Consider the following 24,735-nt stretch of genomic DNA (forward strand, 5'->3'; position numbering starts at 1 on the left):
TATATTTGTGATCAGCCACTGCATGCAGGAGGGCAGGCTGGGATTGTTTGTGAGCAGGCAAGAAGTGCTGTGTGAATTGCTAATAGGAACATATAGGACATGCAGCATATTTGTACATATAGGCCATTATGATTATTATCCCACACTTCCCCTAAAAATAGCATTCAAGATGACAAACACACATCATTCAAATAATGAACAACTGATATCAGAGAAATTATTTAATAGCTACTTTAATAACTACTTGTACAAATTTGATTTGTGCAAGTACTAGTAGCAGTACATGGACTTATTGTTGTTCCTATTGCTAGGATATATCCACTATAGCCACCCACAGTGAAAGAAGCAGAATGAGGAGGAAAGAACTTTCAGCAGTTGCCTCTCCTTGCAATCCCTCTTCCTAAATTTGTTCTGGGATATCCTCCAGAGCAGATTGGGAGTAAAGCAGGGAGAATCATCAGCATTATCACCCTCTTCTGCACTGCAATGGTAGTGGAGTGGGTATCAGTGTTGCCAACAAGCCTCGAAGATAATTCCCCAAACGTTTGGCCAAAACTCACCAAATCCCCCCCACATCTCACCAAATACTTATTTCAACTCTCAAAATTAACATTAAAACCAATCACCAAAATCACACCAAAGGCTCTGAAAAGTATCCATTTTGGTGTGAAAGTCACCAGATTGGCAACATTTTTGGTGAGTAATGTGACCACTGTTGGAGACATCTCACTGTTATTACAGCCAGCCGTCCTTATCCAGAGATTCTGCATCCAGATGCCACAATCCATAGCTTAATGATATTAAAAAAAAAATCCAAAAAGCAAACCTTGAGTTCGTCATTTTAAAATAAATAAATAAAGGAGACTATTTTACTATGCCACTGTATACAATGGGACTTCAGCATCCACAGATTTTGCTATCCACGGAGGGGGGGGCTTGAACCAAACTCCAAATACCAAGAGCCCATCATATTTATTATTATTACTATTGTTAATGTACATGATACTGTAAAAAATGAGAGGACAGGTTATTGACAGGTTATAGCTCGAAAAACCCACAAAAAACTATGGATGCCAATCATGAAAGCCTTTTACTTCACAATCTAGCTATCTTTTATCTGATTCAAGAGTCTGGTTAATCTAAATAAAGATTATTATTGATTATAAATCATCCTCATCTTCATCCTCACCCTCTCCTCCTCATTATTATTATTTTGGGAGCAATTCATCTGAACAAATTTGTTATTCTCAGGCCTGTTACAGACTGCCAAAATAAAGCTGCTTCGGGTCTCTTTGGTGGTATGCTGTTTAAATGATGCACGCATCCTAAGAATCCAAAAGCTGCACCAAAGCTGCACTCCAGTGCTTAGGAATGGAGTGTTACTTTGGCGCGACCTCTGGACTCTTAGGACCCATGCATCATTTAAATAGCATACCTCCAAAGAGACCCGAAGCAGCTTTATTTTGGCAGTTTGTAACAGGCCTCAGAAATGTAGGAGTATTATTATTATTCTAGTGTGCCCTAAATCAAAAGATATCAGTGTGCTTTACTAAATAGCATTAAAATAATTTAAACAGTTTAAAACAATAAAATACAGTCAGTCCTCCATATACATGGATTTTGCTCTATAGATACATGGTTTGAGAATATTAATAAATAAATAAATCCAAGATACAAACCTTGATGTTGCCATTTTATGTAAGGAATACCATTTTACTACACCATTGTATATAATGGGATTTGGGTATCCATGAATTTTGGCAGCCATGGGGGATCCTGGAACCAAACCACAGCAGATACCAAGGGCTCACTGTAATTTTAAGAATTTGTTTAAGAGATTTCAAAACATCAAAGCGAGATATATGGACAAGTATAGCCAATGTTGTTGTTTTTTTGGTGTGTGTGTGTGCATGTGTGTTTTTAAAGCACTTAAAAAATATCCAACTGCCTTTGGTTATGAGGATTTTGTAGTCTCTCAGAACTGAAAATCTACTCCTTTGTATACAGCTGGTATTGATTCCTGACCTTCTTGAAGTGAGAGGATGAAAAATGCTTTAAGAATTGTTTTGAAATAATTCAAAAGCCATGCTATATATAAAAAAATTCTTGTTCAGAGACATATCAAAGGGAGAGAAACTCCGGAATCTGCCCCACTGGCATTGTCATAGTTAGCCCACAAGTACTGGGGCTCTCTGAAATGAGACATAACATTGTGCCTTCATGTGATGAGATGACTGGTGCTCAGAAGATGAGTTAGTCTACACAAAAAGTGCAGAGCTAATCTACACAAACAGCAGGCAATATAAAACTGTTTCTACCTTCCCCTTCTGCATCTAGAAAACTGTATATCAAGGAGCTATTCTCTCACTGAGCTTCCTTCTTGACATGCTAATTTCCTAACTGCAAGGATTAGTTGACCATACAAATATGCTCTACCTCCACCTGCAGAGTGAAACTCTGTGGTTATAATAAAGTTCTGTTAGAGTAGGTAGGGAGGAAAGATCCCTTTCTTATCTTGTAAAGGACTGAATTTCTATTCAGGATGCCTCTGTCCATTCCACTACAAATTAGTTTCACCATTGGTCTGATTCTGCAGAACTCTTCATAGGTTCTTAATTTATGCTTTTCACCAATGCACAGCAACCCACATTCCATCTGATTGCATATTCAACTGGCATCCCCTTTCCTGCCCTTGTTTGCAAAATGACTTCAGGACTGGAAAAGCTGTTTTTCTTATTGGATTCACTATTCATTCTAACACAACATTCTTAGAAAACTTATTTCTTTTTTTGTTTGTTTTGCTTTGTTTTGTTTTGTTAAGGATTTGTTGAGCATCTGGCAAAGAATGATTGAAGGATTGATCCCTCAATCACCAGGATGCACCCCTCTCAGCTTTCTCCAATGATGTATCTGCCAGAAATATATTTATGAAGCCTACATGCAACACTTCTAATAAGCTCAAACTAACATATACATTGTAAGAAATCACAACTAAGTAGGAGACAGATACCAATTTGCTCAAGGCTCCCTGGTGAGTTCCACAAACAAGCAGTTCATGATTCTAGCCACCATGTCATACAGACTTGTAACATCTGGCCATCATAAACATGATAGTATATTCTGGCCCTAAATCAACTAGGCATACATTTCCCCAGCAGAATTACTAATCAAATAATAGATTCATTTTGTATTTGGTTAGTAAGTCAGTTTGGCCTTTGATATTTACATAAGTGTGTCTTCACCATTTGCGCTATACAACTGTGAGCAGCTGGTTGCTCAAAATATATTGGAATTACAATAGTTTATGGTGCCCCGCTTTTCTTTTATGACTTCAAGAGCTTGATTGGCTAATAAAGAAACAAATACATTTAGAAATCAATGCAGAAACAAATGTGGCTTCCCTGTGGCTAAGAATGGAACACTACATGAGACCAGCTTTTTCATAAACTAGTCAGTGGCCTCTTGCTTTGCAGAGAAGACATATTATGTAAACAAATCTTTCCCACACTTGATCAGTATGAGTCCAAGCTTTGCAACTGCTAGATATGACAACTGTCCTGAAAAAAAATATCAGTCATCTTGGTATAAAAGAAAACATTTCTGTTTTAGGAAGTCAAGATCAAAAAATGGCTTCTACTGTCCTCTGATCCTAATGTTATCTTCAGCCCTTGCGGGATGTTGAAAAAAAATCATAATAGAGTATTCAGGACAGCAAAACTGGGCACACTGTTTGCTGACCTTTATATGAGGATATTATGGGTAAAATTACTACAGGTTGAATATCCCTTTTCCGAAAATCCAAAATGTTCCAATCAAAAACCTTTTCATGGGTGGCTGAGATCGTGACAACCTTTGTTTTCTGATGGTTTAGAGTACACAAACTTAGTTTCATGCACAAAATTGTTTAAAATATTGTATGAAATTACCTTCATACTATGTGTAGAAGCTGTATATGAAACATAAATTAATTTTGTGTTTATACATGGGTCCCATCGCCAAGATATCTCATTATGCACTGGCAAATATATATAAGGGATACTCAACCTATATCTGACAGTGAGATCCATTCACTAGCAGGAATGAACTTTTTTTGTTTTTTGCAAGGGAAGGGCAAGATCCCAGTAAAAAAAAGCTGTTGAATTTGCCATAATAGTTGTTGAGTTACACCAAACATTTCTATAGTGGTAGAATTCAAAGGTATAGCTGTGTTAGTCTGTAGAATCAGTATGTGGAGAGATCTTGTAGTGCCTTTGAGACTGACTGAAAGAAAGAAGTTGGCAGCATGAGCTTTTGTAGACCTCAGTCTACTTCCTCAGATGTATTTAGTGGAGTGGAACCCAGGAACTGACATATATATGCCATTGGTATGTGAGAATGTCAATTCAAATTGAAAATCCACAAAGGAATCTGAATTGACATTCTCACATACCAATGAAATATATATGTCTTCATCTGAGGAAGTAGACTGAAGTCTACAAAAGCTCATGCTGCCAACTTCTTTCTTTCAGTTATTCACAAAGGTGTTACAAGATCCCTACAAAAATTTCTAAACATTATTCTTTTGTTGACAGTCATGGCTGCATTGCTGCAGTCCTCAAACACTTCAGCAGAAGATGGCCACTCATTGCCAGCTAATTTAGGACAGAAAAGAAGAGCACCAGAACCTCACAGGACAGACTGCTTCAAGCAGTGTTTTTTAAATGCCATGAAAAGGCAGCAAATTATTATTTCATTTATTATTGAATTTTTCCTGCCATGGTCAGAAAATGTAACTATAGTACAGTATTTATCTTCTGCGTCATGTGCCAAAATAAATTGCCTGGTTTGGGGTATGAGGCATTTTGACTTGGATAGTGAGTAGTGCCATTTGTCCCAAGCATTGAAAGGTCTTGGACCAGCCATGTCATAAGACCAAGATAAGCCAATCTAACAGGAAAAGGTAGCTGTCTTCCCCTTGCCCCCAACTTTCATTTACCCTTTCAAGTCAACCCCATTCCCAGCTTCCCTTGCTTAAAAGCGCTATTTCAAGAGATTAACACCACCCATCCTAGCTTAAAGGGCATAACATTTATCTCCCATTTTCCAAAATGACAATTTAAAACAAATATTTGACCACCTCTAGCTTTAAATGTTTTACAAAATGCAATTTCACTGCCTCAGAACTAGTATGACAAAAACTAGGGGTTGTGTTCTTTTCCCCTTAATGGATGGAAATGGGTTTATTATTGCTATGAAATTTTAAAATGTGCATCCATTTGAAAGGAATTGCCATTTAAAAGTGTCTTTTTGATTTCGAAAACAGCAATGCAAATCTCCTGTATGCAAAAAAGAGAACTGAACTCATGAGGAACAACCTCTGTCTTTACGCTTTTGATAGAACAACTTACTCTTCGATTCCTGTTTAAGTACATTGACTTATAGTCATTCCTTGCCACTACTGGCCTATAACCAACACTGCACTAGCTGGCATCACCAGCATGATAGTACTTTTTCCCCCTCAACTCTCACTCATAGACCTTTACATAACCTGAAAAATGTTTTCCAGCTTTCCAATGATGGTATCTGAGGTGTATGCACAAGATGTGGAGGAGAGAGGGGGTAGGTTCTGCAGATGGAAACAGTTCCATCAAAGCCATGACTTTGTTGGAACCTGGCCTTTGTCTCCTCCTCTTTAGTTTCTTGAGTCTGAATCTGCATTCTGTTGCTGAATCTGCATTCTAACCTCTTTCCAAGTATGGATACAACAAATTCCAAGATCCACAAAGCAGAAATACTTTGACTGGGCCATCTCTAAAGCATAACATACATCATGCAAGCTTTCGAAGCTTCACTGGCTTCTTTATGAGGCAAAGATGTTCAACATTATACAGGACAATGAAGGTGACAATGTTAGAGGCTGCATCAGCAGCCCTGGCTCTATGTTATGGAATTCTGGGTATTGTAGTTAGTTGTGGCATCAGAGCTCTCTGACAGAGAAGGCTAAATACTTCACAAAACTACAATTCCCAGAATTCAATTGTAATGAGCCATGGCAGTTGAAGTAGTGTCAACCTGGATTATTTTTGCAGTGTGTTTGCCACCAGAGTCACAGGCATATATTTTGTCTTAGGTTTTACTCTGTTGTCACTTAGGATGGTATTGAAGGATCTCAGTGTAGGCAGAGGACACATCCTTTCTTGGCCATGTGAGGACTGCCCCATGTAAAGACTATGGATGAAGGACAATAAAAGACAGCAAGAGAAAGTACTAGGTAAGTAGTGACAACATAAATTTCCTATTCGTTCCCACAAACCCACATTATGACAAAACCCCATTTTGAAACAACACCTACCTGTGGCATTGGAAAGAGCAAGGGACTCCATTGAACCCCGTGGAGTTTGCTCTGTGGGTGTCAATTCCTCAGTGAACTTCAAGGCATTGATTGGATGCCTGGTTCGACAATGCTGTGCAGACATACCGCTGTCTTCCTCTTGGTCATACTTGGAGACCTTGTAACTCCCTCTGGTGTCAGTGAAGCTCTGGTTGGACATGTCACTGTAGCTCTCCTGCGATGGTAGCCTTCCTGAATAATAATCTTCTCGGCACTCTTGGATGAAACTACCACCATGTCCTTTCATGGCCAAGGAGGAACTTCTTTTTGGGTTACTGAAATGTTTACCCCATAGTTCCTGTTGAGCACTTGGAGTTTGCCCTGCATTGTAAGAAGTTCTAATATTACACTGGCTGAGCATCTGCAAGGGGCTTTGTGATTGGCTTGGTTCCATTTTGTTGTAGTGGTAGAGCTCATCTCTGCTCCTCCATATTTGGTCCCTGTTTAGGCTTGGAGTTTGGCTGGATAAGCTCAGCAAGTCCATCTGCAAGGAGAGTGGGTCCACATCTGCAGAGAGCCTGCTGGAGGTCACCTGCAGTTGGCTGCTCTGGCTGACAGAGTTCTCCTCTCCTTTGTTCCTGTTCTTGCCAATCTTGGCACTACGTCGGGATTCTTTGGCTCTCGCACTTTGGAAAGCAGAGTCAGATGAATCGGAGCCATTTGGGTCATCACCCATACTGCATGCTCTAGAACAGAAGATCTGCCCTTGCTTGGGCAGGAATGGCCGCCCAAGGAGTGATTTCTTGCACTGAGCACAACAAAAGCAGGTCTCAGTTGCATGCCAGTGTTGGCCATCGTAGGTCATCTGACCCTGATCAATTCCTATGAATAAAAGGGAGAAATACTGTTAAGTATGACATGATCCTCGTTGTCTGAATGAAGCTTAAGACATTTAGAGCCAAACTAGATATGACATTAAGCATCTGACTGGTTCTGGTGACCACATTCATTAGCTATGTGTTTGGTTATAAGACAGTAACATGGAAACAGTCCTAATTTGGGAGCACAGCAACTGTTGGAGGAGGGATCTAGGGAAAGACTGCAAATGTGGTGGTGGTGAAAGATTAAATCCATTCCCTACTATTCAGTAAATCAAGCACACAGATGTCAAACACACTTTTCACCGTTACATCTATTTTAGCCTTTATACAGGCACTTTCACAGCAGTCTAAAAGGGGATGTATCATATATGAAACTTATAACAGTTTCATAAAATCATAGAGGTGGAAGAGATCCTGAGGGCCATCCAGTCCAATCCCCTGCCATGCCATACCATTTTGGCTGCATCCTATGGAATCCTGGGATTTGTATTTGGTGAGGTATTAGAGGTTACTGGCACAGAATTTTAAATATCTCACTATAAATCCCTGCAGCCATTAGTATTAATGACTGTGCAGTGTGACCCTATTAATCCTTTTCTTGACAAACTGGCACTATCTCAGAATGTGTTTCCCTCAGTAGCTGTAATACCAAATAATTGTTGGGAAGGGGAAACTGATAACAGAGGTGAGGGAAAGGAAATAGACTGGTATCCTAGAAATGGAGACAGCTGTCTGGCTAGAATCTTGAAACAGTGTGCTCCATATTGCAGCATTTTGCTTCTGGCTCCATTTGTAGTGTGTATAAAATATAGCAGAGTTTCAGGGAAATGAAATTCTGATAATTGGAGGTGAAGGCTTTGTGGTGGACTACATGCAGAGAGTATGGAAAGGAAAATGATCATGCCAGCACCACAGATTATAAAAATATACCATCCAACACAAAACCAGGTATTACACATTATTTTTAGACTCTGCATTTGCTTGTTCTTCTTCTTTTAAATAGGTCATTAGTCATTATTATTGCAGCGAGAGAGAAAAAATAACCTGTAAAATAATGTAGGCAACTTCAGCTAATTTATCTTTTCTTCTAAAAGGGCAAGTATGGCCCTCCATTTGTCAGAGGCCATTAACATTTTCATCAGTGTAAATTCTAGTCCATTTTGGTAGTCTAATTTGCCCATTCCTCTGTTGCAACATACTAAATCTGAAAAAAATGAGCTCCTCCCTAGACATATCTAATCAGTTTTCTGTTATGTTCCAGACCTCCCCCCTAAAAAAAAAAAAAAACAGTAACAATCCTGTTCTCTCTATCCTGACCACCTGTTCAATAAGAAGGAAAACAGAACCAGCTTGCTAGCTTTGTCATCAATTTTCTGTCATAAACTAGCAGAATGAATGGAGAAAAGAAAGAAAGAAAGACAGACAGAAAGAAGTGTGTCTTGATCTTGTGCTTAACTCTCTGGGGATTACCAAAAGAATTAAGCTCATTGTGGTCTTAACAATGAAAAAAAGAAACCTGTTCTCAGCCAAAGGATTCCAAAGCTTACCCATCACAGGTCAAAGCAGCTGCCAGTGAAAATAACACAGATCACTGACACCACATTTAGCCTAGAGGAATTAATTTTTCAATTTTTCAGTTAATTTTTCAATAAAACAAGGGAAGTTAAGATCAGAACATCTACAGTCTCCTTCAATAGCCCTTGTAGAAATACCTTTTCTTAATCAAAAGGCTGTGTTTTTTTTTAAAAAGCATATCCAAAACCTTTTTTCAGAATAGGAATAAGAAATATGGACAAACTTTCCCAGCCTGCTACTCTCCAGATCTATTGGAATACAACCCCCATAATTCCCAGGTAATATGCCCCTGAATCATCTGTAGAAGCAGTAGTCCCAGTTGGGGAGGCTGGTGGAAGTGGAATTAGTTTAAATCTCCCCTCTTTTCAGCAACCCTGAAGATTGCTGGCATGGGTGTGAGACTATGTATTTCTTCCACTGCAACGCAGCAAGGCTGAGTTCCCCCCCTTTTCCTCCTATATGTGGCCCCCCAGCTCCACACCTGACACTTGATGTGATTGTTGGTCTAGATATAGCTGAAGTACTCTCTGGGGGATTCTAGTAACTTTTCTGAGATCTGGGTCTAGGGCATACTTATGTTGGTACAAACTGTGCAACTGGTACGGCTGGACCTCTTTTTTGCTGCTCACTCTTTGTTAAACTTTTCTGCAGAAAAGCCAAAAGAGTGGCTATGCTGGCTGATGGATTCTGTGAGTTGTAATCCACAAGAAAAACTCTCCTGAAGCCATAGTTCATCCATATCATTGTTAGTATCTGAGCACCTATTCAAAATATTAACTACTGGAGAAGTTATTTGCTATCTCAGCACAATGCCTACTGGGATTAGGCACACACAACAGCTGAGATCCTACATTTGTCCATAGCTCCATATGTGCAGTTCTGCATCATCTCACTGCTCAGTAAAGTCAAACCCTAGTGCTCACTAGGCTGAGGCGAATAGAGAAGCAGCCTGTCTCAGCTTGGCAAGGAGCAGTGAGGATATGCTCTCAAATGGAAAGCACCTGTCTTTTCTTTCTCCCAGGAGCTCAGAGCAGCTGGATCTTCATTATCTAAAGCACCTCCCTCCTCTTTTGATAAAAAAGGAACAGCAGCAGTACTTCTCAGGGCTTGACAGCTGCTGGGCAATAGGAGGCTTTTGGATAGAGAGCAAGGGCAAGTACATAGTCTGAACCACATTCCAAAAAGAGTTTACATGTGTGTAAGGAACTAAGAGAATGTCAACCAGTGTGATGTCACCGTACAAGAGAGTGTGAGATTCATTTTTTGCTTTAGCAACTGGCCCCCCCCCCCCCCCCCGCAATGCCCTTTCTATATTCTTGCATTGTGAGTCTCTATTTTGCTCCTATTTTTCTGATTTTTGTAAGAGATTTCAGAGTAAAATTTTAAGCAAAAAATTACATGACAGCTGCTCTTCTTGGGCTTTCAGCTTTTTCCTCTAAGTCTCTTGGCGTTAAAACTCTGAGTGGAAAACAGATGCAGTTTGACTTTACTGCACATTTAAGAACTCTTAACGGACATTTTCACTGGCTGCAGCTGGAAAAGCTCATTTTGAAATAAGTATGATAATATATTATAGGACCATTAAGTTTTTATAGACTTTTAACATCTTTTGGGATTTTAAATCACATCACTAGGCCCAGGCTGTGGCAACATCAAGTTACTTTTCCACTGTCACCATTGCTCATCTACTTCCCTATAAGACACTAAGGAGAGGAATCTTCGTGGTGACTTAAAGCCAGTGTAATGCTCCATATGGTATTTGATAATATGATATTGAATAACATTGAATGACATACAGTGGGCCCTTGTTATCTGCTGGGGTTTGGTTCCAGGAACCCCATGAATAACAAAATCCATGGATGCTTAAGTCTTATTAAATACAATGGCATAGCAAAATGGTGTCCCTTATATAAAATGGGGAAATCAAGGTTTGATACTTGGAATTTATACTTTTAAAAAATATTTTCAAGCCGTGGATGCTTGAATCCATGTATAAAAATTATGTGGATAAGGAGGGCCAACTGTATGTCAAGACATATAATTAAATATAAAAGTCAGAATAATCCAGGCCATAGTATTTCTGATTTCTATGTGTGTTTGAGAAAGCTGACAGGAAGAGAATCTAATCGTTTGAAATATGGTGCTGGAAGACAACTCTAGTGATACTATGGACTGCTAAAAAGTAAAATGAATGGGTCCCTAGAGCAAGTCTTTAAACTGAGTTGTGTAGGGCAGCGAGACAGTATTATTGACAGCACAGATTCATCAAGTGCTGGAGATAATAGCCCAAATGTTATAGCGAGAAATGGACAGATAGTACAAGAGTAGTAGGAGAAAAAAAACTTTAAATAGGCAGCTAGAAGGAAAGACCCATATTCTTAGATGTCTCTACACTAATGCACACAGCATGGGAACAAACAAGATGAACTTGAACTGTTAATATATAATAAGATTTAATTGTTGAAGATTTTCTGGAAGCTTGAAGTACTGCCCCTAAGTGTGGGGACCGGAGTAATAAATCTTCTATGCTATTAGGTGGAGAGCTTTGATGTCTGGTTGGAGCAGGCTGACCTGAGAGTGCAGGAAGTCCAGAAGAACAGGGAGGCACGGGTACCAACCTTTCAACAGTTGAAATAGAGTGGTGAACCATAGCTGGCAGGGTCAGAATGGTGCCACCAAGATTGCATCAGATCTGTCCCTCTGAAGCTTTACAATGACTTTCTAAAGAAGTATAAAGGGAGGAAAAAGCAAGTAAAACCCTTGCCTCCACTACTGCATGAAGGCACCATAAAGCCAGCTCCTGCCCACGCTCACCCTAAAACAATATAGGGATATTTTGCATTGGCATGAGTGGCAAAAAGGTCTATTGTTGGCATTCCCCACATGTCTGTGATGAGATGGAAGGCTCAACTAGAAACTGACTATTTGTGAAGAAAAGCAGTGAAGTGACTGCGATGATATTTTCTTGCAGATGCATTGCAGTAGGGTGGATGCCACTTCTTGCAGAGATGTATGGCAATATCTAGAAGCAGAACAGAACGGGCCTCATCCTGTTTGTTTATATACAAAACAGTTGTGGCTTTGTCCAATGTAACCTGTATGAGCATCTTTGAAAGATGAAGTTGTAAAGCCTGAAAAGCCGTGATAACAGTCAGATGTTAAAGGGCGTTGATGTGTAGGATTGCCACTTTGGGGTTGTAGGATTGCAACCTTGCACTGGCATGTCTCTCCAGTGGGCTTTCCAGCCAGAAAGAGATGTGCCTGTCTTGAGGGAACAGGATGGGCCAGCAAGTTGGAATTGCATTCCTAAAATAAGGTTGGGCAGATGTCTCCACCACAGGAGGGAACTGTGGACATGACAATCCTTCTCTGATCATCTAATTGAGGAATGAAATGTCTGAGGAAACATGCCTGTAGTTGCCAAAACCTCAGCTGGAAGAAGTAGGTCACTGCAGTTGTAGTGGCTGTGAGAATTGGAAAGTAGAACTGTGGTAGGTAGAGAAATGTAGTAGAACTAATTTGAGAGTAAGACCTCTGTCCAGTGGAAAGAAGACTCTCCCATGTCAAGAAGTGTTTGTATGAAAGGTACCTATTTCATCCATTCCAAAATAAATTTTGTATTCATTTGAACAGCAAGGTTGTGTAGAAGGTTGTGTGGTAGAATCATGGAAAAGAAGCTCTGTTGAACCAGATTACCATTTGTGAGGGCCAAACGAAAGATATTAGGATGAATGGCACTGTCACTTTTGCAGTGTTCCACAGACCAGAGAAACTGCACAACAGGGCCTAGAAAGCAACTTGGAGCATTGGAAATATTATGAACATGTGAAGTCGAATGCTTTCATCCATAGTTTTTTGTGGTGTTTTTGGGCTATGTGGCCATGTTTTAGAAGAGTTCATTCCTGACATTTGACCAGCATCTGTGGCTGGCATCTTTAGAGAAATGCAGGCATGGAAGTGAGTACAGTGTGACTCTTGGTTGAGAGAAAGTTGATTTACATGTTATTCTCTGTATTGATCTGTATACCCCACTCACTCCCATGCCAGCCACAGATGCTGGCAAAATGTCAGGAATAAACTCTTCCAGAACACAGCCACATAGTCTGAAAACCCCACAAAAATTATTTTGAACTTGAACTTCCCCAGTAAGATTGGTATTGTTTCTGTTGTTGTTGAACAATGACGCACATCCTTTTTCTGTGCAGTGACTTTTAACAAATTGATTTATGGCTTCGTAAGTCTTTGAGTTAAACATACTCTCGCTATCAAATGGGAGGTCTTCTATGAGTCTTGTATTTTCTGAAACAGCAGCTGAGCAGAGCCAAGTATATCTATTTAAAGCAATTGCATCTAACATAACTTTTGCTGCAGAATCAGCAGCATGCCTAGCTGATTTCATCTGTCGTTCAGCAAGATGATGGGCTTCTTGCTAGAACAGGGTAATCTTATTCTTCTGATTACTGGACAGATATCGGATGATTGCCAACATCTTATCCCAAAAAACTGCTGGTACACTAACTTGCATGTTTGTAAGCTGGTGTTCCAGATGGTGTGAGGTAGGTAGTAGAGAAGCTGATTTCACACAAGATTGTTTAATGAGTTAGCTGAAGTGTCCAGACGCCCACCCTCTGGAATAGAGGGACAGGGAGCAGTTAAGTCCCAGAGACTTAACCATTCATCAGATGAGTTCAGCATAAGGCCTTAGATTTCTAGGAGGAGAAGATGGAGCGGAATTCACAACCTCAGCATTTAGTGAAGAAGTTAGAGGTGAAGGTGAAGAAGAGGATGATGAAGCAAAACCATACTCATCTTTAGAAGAATCCATTTGTAGCTACATATTGGCTGGGATGGATTGACGTGGAGCAGATGGAGTACAATCAGTCGCCTTAGTAGTAGTTCGAGGGAGAGTAGACAGCAAAGATGAAACCAGTTGAGTAATAGTTATTGGGAGTAAACTAGGAAGTTTGTTTATATTGTTTAATATGTTTTAGCTTATTTAAATTACCTTGCTGTTTTTTAACCTGCTTAACATGTTTGGATGCTACTGTAAACCAGTGAGGTATAACTATTTTAATAAATAATAAATGCAGAGTCCATAAAAGTGAATGGTGTAGGAGGGATTGAAGCCCTGCGTAAAGGGCAATTTTTCTTGATGAAATGGCTATTAAAAAGAGCATGCATGGTGAGAGGAGGGGTAAGGTTTCCCAGAACATTCCAGGACAATATTCTAGAATGTTCTAGAACAGTGATTCCCAAACTTTGGTCCTCCAGATGTTTTGGACTTCAACTCCCAGAAGCCCCAATAAGTTTGGCTAGCAGTCAGGAATTTGGGGAGATGAAGTCCAAAACACCTGGAAGACCAGAGTTTGGGAACTACAGCTCTAGAACATTCTGAATGAGGTTTCTACACAAGCACAAATCCATTTGTGGAAGGCACTGAAAAAACCCTGAAATTTTCATGCACATCACCACAAATGATACCATAAATTTCATGGGGAAAATATGCATATTGGAAACAGACTCAAAGAAGACTATTCAGGCTCTTGCATATTAATTTGTGTATCAACTTAAGTGCACTGCAGTTCATGGATGCTTGAAGTTGCTAGGAACTGTGAAGCTTAAATTCCAAATGAGTCACTTCCGCAAATGAAATGCTCTCCAATTAGATAGGTGGGATGAATGGAAGAAATGGCTGGAGAACGAAGAACTGCAGAATCTTTTCCACACTCTTCTAACAATGACCAAGGCCGTCCGCTTATTATGTTTAGTGGGACCTGATTTTCCCACAGACAAGAAGCAAGTTCAGAGACCAGAGATACTATTATAGCAGATCTGCATGCATTGTCAAAGAGCATTAATTATAACTTTAATCCTCATGCTTTTTTTTTTTTTTTTTTGCACTTGAGTTCAGGGAAGGATACAGTGGAGGAGGTAACTGTTGTTACCATAGTAACAGGTACATGCAGCAAAGTATGCTGGGATTAAGAGCATCTTTATAGAACATAGCATTACTGATCACATGTCCGCATTCCTGTAGTCATGGAGAGAGCTTGTGTGACTAAAAAGAAACTTTCCTGCAACCACAACTTCACAAGGAGGTGCAGTGTTTAGTGCACTTTGTCTGCAGAAGTGGCTTAGTGCTTAAAAAAACTGAAATATAGATGTGAGAGACTCAGGCTGCTGCCATCCTGTAGAATTAATGCAGTTTGAAACCACATTAGCTGCCATGGCTCAGTGCTACAGAATTCTTGAATTTGTAGTTTTGTGAGATACAGTGGACCCTTGTTTTACACTGGGGTTTGGTTCCAAGATCCCCCATGGATAACACAATCCATGGATGCTCAAATCCCATTAAATATAATGACATAGCAAAATGATGTCCCTTATAAAAAATGGACAATGGTTTTATATTTGAAATTTATACTTTTTTTGAACATTTTGAAACAGTGGATGCATGAATCCGTGTATAAGAAGGGCCAACTGTATTACTCTTGCTATCACAGAGCTCTGGTGCCACAACAAAGTACAAATCCCAGGATTCCACAGGATGGAGTCTTGGGATTGAAAGCAGTATCAAACTACATTAATTTTACAGTGTGGCATCTGCCTCATTTTTACATGTCTATTAAGCCTTAAAATTCACTGAACCTTGAGCCAGTCACTTCATTTGTCTTAACAGCATTGTTCTTGTGGGAATTGCTTTCTGTCTAAGGGCCAAGTTCAATTTCTGAGATTTCAGGGGTCATATTCCAATGTTGGGCAGGGCCAAAAACAAAAGAGTGGAACCAAAAATATCAGCAAGTTTTAAAGATTTTCCTGCCAGTACCTACCACATAGAGCCTAAATATCCTAAAGGAATGAGATCCTGTCTGATCTTGGAAGCTAAACAGGGTCAGCCCTCGGAGACCACCAGTGAATACCAGGTGCTATAGGCTTTAATTCAAGGAAGGGACTGGCAAAACCACCTCTGAGTATTTATTGCCTAAGAAAATCCTATGAAATTCATGGGATCATAACTGATCTACAGTTGACTTGAAGGCACACAAACACATCTATGCCTTACAAAGGCTGGCAAATGACTAAATGTTGCTATCCTGGGGATGGGGGATGACCATCTAGGGAAACCCAGGAGGGTCACATTCAAGTCCAGAAACTGAGGATCCCCACCCTTGCCACAGGATCCTATCCAATCACTAAGATTTTCTCCATAAGCCCTTCATCTCTAAATGCCCCCATCTCTAAAGGTGAGAAGTGGGAACTAGGAGGTATTTTAAATGTAGATGCCCCAGTGATCAAAGATCTTCCATGGACAGGATAGCTTGTCACCTCCTTTGTTATATTCAAGATGAAGACCAATCATCGTAATAAAAAAACCCTTTTCATTTACCTGATCTTTTTTTTAAAAAGGAATTAATTTGATTTGCATCTGCTGGGTTTTGTTTGTTTTTGCTCCGGTATTTCATTATTTTTACTGCCACTGCTGTTTTGCTTTGAGATGTTAGATTTGTTTATTTGATATTTAACCAAATGTTCTCATATATACCACATTGGAAATTAAATGTTAAAAAAAATTAAAAAGATATGGAAAGGGTCTGTGTGGGGAATCAGCAGTAGTGCTGGTTCCTATAAAATCTGTTGTTGCTATGCGCTAGAGAACAAGCTCAGTCTGTTACAAAACAAACCCCCAACAATCACCTATGCATACACGTCTGCTCCATTTAACTGAAACACTAATTAGAGATGTTAATTCAGCTACCAAAATTATTAACCATTTCCTTGTTCGATGACTGAAACAGAGCTAACTTGCCAAACTTATGCTAGAACTAAAAGGACTGTAAAAGGTATAGAAATCTAGGACTATCACTCCACCCCTGTTCTCTCCATGACTGTGTAAATGAAGTGAAGTCCATACATACTGGTTTGGGAGCATTCCCTACTGCACATCCCTTCATTAACACAACTGGGCTGTTGCGTGCCCTGTATGTTCTCTTCCTTCCTCGTCCTCCATACCGCCTCCCTACCCTGTGCCCAACCCAGCATATGTTTTGTTTCTCTCTGTCCCTGTTTTTCTTAATGTAGTTCCAGGGTTTTGATAACTGTGTGTTTTTAAACTCTGTGGTTTTTAAAAAATAAAAGGAAGTTTTAAATATACCTCGGGAATAATCTGGAATACTTCTGGAATAATCAAGGTGAAGTGGGACGGGGGGAAAGAGGGAGACATTGACACTGTGTGTCCATGCAGTCTCAGAACTGCAACAGAATAACTTCCTGAACCTGTGGACTAGCACAATTGGAAGATTATTGATGGGTTTCCCCCATCAATGGCAAGGTGCAGGCTAACCATGATTGAAGGACAAGGCAACAATGAGAGGGAGATGGCTCAATGTGATAGGTATCACCAAAGGTGATGCAGTCAGCCCTCAACATTTATAGCTTTGAATTTTGCTGATTTGAATATTCATGATTTGATTAATATGTTATCTCTAGGAATCTTTAGATCCTCCAGCAAGTCTCTGCCAGAAATTGACCACAGTCCAACTGGAGGACCTATAGATTGTTAGAGACAACACTTTTGTAGAAATTTGTGGGTCATCTAGTGCAACTCAACTTCTACACTTGATCTTAGCCAAAAGGCCGAGAAGCGATGCAACTCAACTTCTGACAGATGTTGACCATAGAGTTGGCTGGAGAACCTAGAGACTCCTAGAGAGGTGTTCTTGCATTTTCACACTTTCACAGGGATCCTGAGCCCCTAACCCCAGCGAATGTAGAGGACCATTGTATTATGGTGGTTTAAAAGCTGCATGTGACAGAGGGGGGATACAGACCAGCAGCTCCATTCCAACGGTTTTTGCCCCTCGTCGGTGCCGCAGCAGCTGCGTGGTGTGGCACTGACGCGCTCCCTAAAAAGGACCTGCTCTAGGCACCTTCTTTTTAAGGACATCATAATGGTGCCAGTCTGTACCAGGCCAAAGTCCCTAGCATTTACCACTTGTAATAGCAATTAAAATCATAATGGCTTGACTATCAGCTAAAAGCAATGATAGACATCCTAATACCAGAAGTAAGTGTGCACACGCACACACACACACACACACACACACAGAATGTTCTTAGAATCTTTCTCCACCCTGCTTAATATTCCCTAGTCATAAGACAATAAAAATCTTCCAGGAAAGTTAACTAGATGAATTGTACTTCAATTTGATCAATGAATTATGGAAAAAAATATTTTAAGAGAAAGGAGTTAAAATGGATTAACTGATTACAAATTATTTTTAAAAACCTTACAAATAAATTGACTACATGTATCAAGGAGTTAGAAAATAAATGTGGAAAAATAAAGTAATGATACAGGAAATGCTAGAAGGTACTGAAGACAATGAACTCCTCTCCTTTATAAAATAAGATGACTATTCTCTCAGATGAGCATGATTTTAACTCTTATTATAATGCCAGTCTTTTGGGATCAATAAGCATTTGAGAGATAGATTTGTTAAACTAGCTGACGATGGACTGATGAACTTCCATTCAAAGAAACCAAAACTTGAAAATGGATACTTTTCTAATTGACATATAAAATACATCTTGTCCTGCTTTATATTTTCTTATTGTTAAGTTTCAAGAGAAACACATAGTATGGTGAGATAATGAGTAGTCCTCCCATTATCAATCTCTTCATCCCAGATAACAAAGGGTTAAATATGGAATGAGGTACATTTATATTTTAATAAGGCTCAGTATCACAAAGGTAATGCGATAGCCATTGTCCAATTAGATAACCAGTTGGGCAGAAGCTCAAACCTTCAAGATACTTTTGAACAGAGGTTATAAAAGTGTGAGCGGCAGCACAAGGCAGGGTCTTTTAACAAAGGAACACTAGGAGTGAGGGGCTCCAGTTTGGGAAGACTGGTGGAAGCTGGGCAATGGAGTCTACAGTCCCAGCTACCCCATGAACATCAAGAACTACAAATCCCATCTGAGCTGTGAGTAGAATAGGAAAATGTGTTAGTGAGTTGTGTCGGGTCTGGGTGTTAATTTTGACCTAATCTGTCTGTAAACTGTAATTTATGAACCCATGCCTGAAAGATGATGTCCTTCATGCAGAGAAATCATTTTGCTACAGAGATTCCTTACTTGGAATAAAAGCTTTTTCCTTTAAAAGTATCCTATCTCTCTCACACTCCTCTTTCCCACATCTTTGCTCTGACTAGCCCTAGACTCTATGGTCAAAGTCCACCAGAAGTTGTGCTGGAGAACCTATAGATTCCTAGAGAGAACAACTGCAGGTCCTCCAGCATAATTATATGGTCAGATTACTGCAGATTTTGACCACATAGTTGCATTAGAGGGCCTAGAGATTCCTAGAAAGAAATTTACTGTTTTTGTATTTTTTCCACTTTCATGGGGATCCTATGCCCCTTATCCCAGTGAATGTAGAGGGCCCACTGTAATTAGAAAGGGAGATCTTTGATTGTTATATCTTGGACTCATAAGAAATCTCACCCATGTATCTTCTGTGGCTACCGCCATACTGCAGAAATATAGTAGTTTGAAACTGCTTTAACTGCCATAGCTCCATCCTATGGAATTCTGGAGTTTCTAGTTTAGTGGGGCTCTCTAACAGAGAAGGCTAAATATCTTTTTAAAAAACTACAAATTCCAGAATTCCATAGCACTGAGCAGTGGAAGTTAAAGCAGCATCAAACTGCATTAATAATGCTGTTTAGATGCAGTCTGTATTACAATTGCAAAAGAAGAAAGAATATCACAACACTGTCTCTATAAGCAAGTTTCAGTGCCTTTGTTAGAACAGCAGCTACAATGTTTTCCCTTAGCTTAAACTGTTTGCATGATCAACGTCTGCAGCCCTAACAGGCAGGCAGTTGTCATGCATTCCATGTCACTGAAATAGAAAGTGTTCTAGAAACCAATTGTTTTTTTGGGCAACAATGAAGCTCTTCAAATATAGCTAAGATCTTCAATATGAAGAGGAACATGCACTCAACACCAGTAGGTGCGTACAGAGCATAACAGAAGACGCGCGCGCGCGCGCACACACACACAGTGTTGCAACAAGTGATTGCTATTTGTTATTCTATTGTTGTTTCTATTGAAGAAGGTGGGGGGGGGGGGGGCGGGAACCAAAACATCCACCTTTGGAGACAGCACCATCAAAGAGCAATCATTATTATTTGATGTAACAGGCATGAAAAAGAATGGACTGGAATGCATGTGGGTATACAGAGGAAAAGAGTGTGGTGTACTGCTGGGCTGTGACTGGGGTCCAGGACTCACCTATGCTGGGACCAACCTGGTATATAGATATATTTTCTTGCCATTTTGTAAGCATGTTTCCAGTACTGTATGGTGACACTTTATCTGCATGCTGTGCTCTCCTCTTTTACTCCATATATCTTCAAAAGCTTCAGCAGTAAGAGCTGAACATATTTTCTCACATTCAAATGGTATGAAGGACACACCCTTCAAGTGCCCCAGGGCTTTCACTCTAATGGCTCAGAAGACTAAGGACTGAGAAATATAACTTGTTTCCTCCTTCATGGAAGATATTTTCCTCTACCAACCACATGATATCTAGCAAAATGTATTTACGCATCAAAACCAGTGAGCAAACCTACACATCTCCAAGAAATTGCCTTTTCTCCTGTTTATCTCAAAAACCCTTATCAGCTCTTCTCTCAAAGCTGATGTGAAGCTTGAATTCTGCCTTGCTTTAAATCCGTTCCTTACACAGATTCACAACATGTACCAGCTTTTGTGTAGATCCAACTTTCTTGGAATTTTCTCTTGGACTTAGCAGCATTCCTAAGTGATACAAAAATGCTTAAGATGCTCAAATGTGCTTTTTGTTGTCACATAAGAAAACATCTTCAGAATGAATCTCTTAATAGTGAGTCTTTCTTCAGAAGAAAGTCTATAATCCATTGACAGAGCACATATTTTGCATGCAGAGCCTTACATGATGTCTCTGTCACACACTTCTCTTTCTTTCTTTGCTAGGATTGTTGTTGTTATCTTCAAGTAGTTTCTGACTTATGGTGACCTGAAGGCAAACTATCTCAGGGTTTTCTTGGCAAGATTTGTTCAGAAGTGGTTTTCCATTACTTTGCTCTGGGGCTGAAAGAGTGTGACTTGCCCAGTGTCACCCAGTGAGTTTCCATGTGGGTAAACTGGGATTGGAATCATAGTCTCCTGAAATCTCAGTCCAGCACTCAAACCACTACAATACATGGGCTCTCTTGAGGCTACAAGGAGGTCCATCAGTGTTTGGCACCATTGCTATAGATTTTCCTGTTTTTCTCTGCCAGCAGTAATGTTGCCATGTAGACTGCCGGCCCAGCTAGACACTTACACCTGCCAAGTGGTTACTGGAAGTTTGACAAAAACAGATGCCAGAGTCTGTTGTGTACTTTCAAAACAAAACCATTTCAATTCCTAGCCTGGAGATGTGCTTCTCTTTAAACCATAATGCAATAGTGCATTGACATACCATATTGTGTTTTTGTTTTTTAAATACAAACCACGTCTATAAAATCCACATCAAGGGTTGCTTCTGTCCTTCCCACTCCTGTTCCCCATTACCTTGGCAGCAAAAAATAGATTTCATCAGCTCTCTTACCAATGTGTTGAGCACAGGTATCACAATACTCCGCATATAAGGATTCAAAGCAGTTGCAGCAATATGGCCGCCCTTCCTTCATGATATAACGCTGGCCACCCAGCACTGTTTCACATTCAAAACAGCAGAAGTGCTTCATGTGCCAGTGTCTTCCCTCAGCCTCTGTGCACTCATCAGCAAAGATTATCTGTTGAAAGGAAAAAGAGAGAGAAAGAGAAAAATGTAGGTCTTTGTTAGTTTTTGTTATGACCTACTGCAAGGTCTATTTTCCTGTCATGTATTTTTAGCTTATTTTTAACAACTTGGCTGCCTTACAACCTTATGTCTCGGCCTCTGGATACTGGAGTTCTAATTTTCAGCCACCCTATAAATACATTGAAATGCTTATTATAGAAATGGATTGCATATACTACAGGGATGAAATTTATTGTCAGGTGACACATATTCCCCTTCTAAGAACTGGCAGCCAGAAAGTTGGAAGGACATACCCACACAAACAGCAGAAATGCAAGATTGCACAGGGCTTAAAGCTGGATACATGGACATGGAAGGTGGGGGAGGAATTATTTTATGATTTATTTGAATTTTCAGGGGAATAAGGGCCATTACTACAGGATTAGTATTGCATTGGGCTTTTTTTTTGGTAAGTTTTGGTTAAATGCTGGTACTGTAGCCACAAGCTTATGAGTCCGATCCCAGGGGCACCAAGGTTGACTCAGCCTTCCATCCTTTCATAGGTTGGTAAAATGATTATCCAGCTTGTTGGGGGCAATTGGCTTATAGATTGTAAACCACTTAGAGAGTGCTTAGTTCACTGATAAGTGGTACAGAAATGTACATGCTATTGCTACTATTGCTATTGTTTTGTTCCGTGTTTTTTTTTTAAAGTGAAAGGCCAGGTTCCTCAAAAACATCACTAACACCCACATGCTTGACTTTGGGCTATGATTCTTTACCTGGCTTGCTGCACAATATTCTTTGGCCCAAGCGAAACCTGCACAAGGTCCAGAGGCCAAATATTGCACCTCCAGACCGTCCAAAGTTGACCACTCCTAACTAATATAGACCTTTGGTCTGATTCAGCAGGGCTCTTATTATAAACTTACAACACAGACAGCTCCCTATAAAAGCAGGCACTTTTCTGCTGAAGGAGGCCATTCACCCAAATGGATACTTAAAGGTCAGAGAATGGGGACGAATATCAATATAACACTTGGGGAACACAAAGGAGAAGATGGAGTAAGGTGACACTGGAGTCACAAATATCACATGAATGCAAAGTAAGTCATGAATACTGGTAGGTTCCAACATACGTAGATACTGGGGTCATGGCAGGAGTAGAACAAACTAGTCGTGAATTTGCCTATGATAAGCAAACAATGGTTGACATTCCCTGGGGTGGACAGAAGCAAAATTACTTAACTGAAACAAACAGCATAGAAAAGAGAAGGATTCACACAGATAATAAAAAAATAGAGGTGACAGGTTCACAGAAAAAGAAAGAGGGCAGCTGTACAAAACACTTCTGTTCATAGTCTCTCCAGGTTTAGCTTATAGCCACAAAGACCCACTGAGAGCTGTAACTACAGCTGCAACATTGGGTGGAAGGCAAAATAGAAACCATGGAATCCACCACAGAAGGCAGGCAGCCACACTTCATAGTCATAATTGCTCTGTTTCCCATTTCTTAGTGTATGTCAGAAGCAGCATCTTCACCATTACACTACCTTTCTGGTGGAGGGATTGTGTGCTCCTGTGAAGCTGTGCTGATATTAGCAGTGCTGCTAGTAGGGTCTTCCATGTCAGACAGGTTTTTGCTGAGGAGCCAGATTAAATGTGCCAAACAGCTACTGAGCAGCAACAGGAGTATGTGGGTGACACTGGCCTTGCAGTATCTCTCAGAGACAACAGCAATGGCACCATAGCTAACAATTCTTATGTAGAAGGAAGCATGGCAAATTGATTTTGAATGTCTTTTACCATGATGCTTCTGTGATGAGACAATCCAAAATGAAACAAGAGATAGTGTGTGTGTTTACATACTATAAACCATGTCTATGAAGATGATGACACTCCCAAGTTGGATGGCACTCAATGTGATACTGGCATACAACAGATGACAACTACAAGTAGCACTGTGAGTAATGATGCAACTGGACTCAGCCTGAAAGGACATTCAGCTTTGGACCTGCTCAGAGATGAAAGGATAGTCTGCAGCTACACAACACATTTAACAGGAACATGGAATGTGAGAAGTATGAATCAGGTGAAGCTAGACATAGTAAAACAAGAAATGAAATACTTGCAGTGAGCAAGCTAAAGTGGACAGGAATAGAATAACTTGAGTCAGAGTAACATAGCTATGTTTCTGAAGAATTACATGGTGTTTTACTCAGGAAATAAAAATGTAACAAGAAGTAGGGTGGCATTAATAGGGAGGTGAGCTGTAACAAAAGCAGTCAAGTGATATTATGCAAGAACTTATTGAATAATATCAATAAGACTTTGGGGAAAAACAACTAATATAACCATACTCCAAATTTATGCTCCTGTAGAGAAAAGGCAGATTGGAGTGTTGGCAACAGCCAATAGCAGCTTAGCCAAGAAAAGATAGGAGCTACTCCCAATAGCATGTATAAATATGAAAAGAGGAGTGTGGTGAGATAGTGAATTGGATAGGGACTAGATGAGGACAAAACTATGAGTTCGCATTTGAGGTTTATTAGACCCTGAGGGGTTTTAACAGCCAAGGTGGCTGAGATACACTGCTGAAAGGGGCAGTTGGAAGAAGTTTGAGTATCCAGGTTGGAACTAAGAGAGTTCAAGGTGGAAGTTTAATTAAAAGTGACCAGGTGAGTCACAATTTACTGGAAAGTTTAAAGAGGACAGACAAAGTCTAAAGGTTCTGTGTGAGCCAGGAATATAAGAACCACTTGGAAAATACAGGGAAAGGAATTATTATACTTTGTAACTATTTAAGCACATAAACACCATATCAACTCTGAATATCCACCTGAAGAGAGATACTGTAACCAAATATCTTGTAAATAAAGTTTTCTGTTGTTTTGGTTCAACATGTGGCCACTTGAGGTATTTTAAGAAACTCTAAGCCAAATGCTACAAGAGATTAATAATACTATTATATGGAAGAAGCAATGGCGTGTGCGCCTGTGCTGCACTGCAGGCACAGGCCTCATTATTTTTTAGTGGGGCTCTACCATAGGTGTATTTTCCTTTTAATACGGGTTTTAATAGTTTTATTGTATTTGTATGTGTATTTTGTAAATTGTATTTGATTTGCTGTGCACCGCCCTGATCGTAGGAAGGGC

The 24,735-nt window shown here is 39.9% G+C and overlaps 1 protein-coding gene and 1 pseudogene across 1 annotated transcript in view; both read right to left on the reverse strand.

Moving 5' to 3' along the window:
- PRICKLE2 (prickle planar cell polarity protein 2) overlaps positions 1-24,735 on the reverse strand; it is a 362,756-nt gene that overhangs the window by 41,485 nt on the left and 296,536 nt on the right. The window contains exons 6-8 of the mRNA XM_042447451.1: positions 22,720-22,799; positions 21,407-21,656; positions 6,332-7,192 (exon numbers count right to left, since the gene is read on the reverse strand). Coding sequence (XP_042303385.1) covers positions 6,332-7,192; positions 21,407-21,656; positions 22,720-22,799 — 1,191 coding nt within the window. The remainder of the gene's footprint in view (positions 1-6,331; positions 7,193-21,406; positions 21,657-22,719; positions 22,800-24,735) is intronic.
- LOC121924513 lies at positions 17,251-17,412 on the reverse strand (annotated as a pseudogene).

Source organism: Sceloporus undulatus, chromosome 2 (genome assembly GCF_019175285.1).
Source record: "Sceloporus undulatus isolate JIND9_A2432 ecotype Alabama chromosome 2, SceUnd_v1.1, whole genome shotgun sequence".
Classification (NCBI taxonomy): Eukaryota; Metazoa; Chordata; class Lepidosauria; order Squamata; family Phrynosomatidae; genus Sceloporus; species Sceloporus undulatus.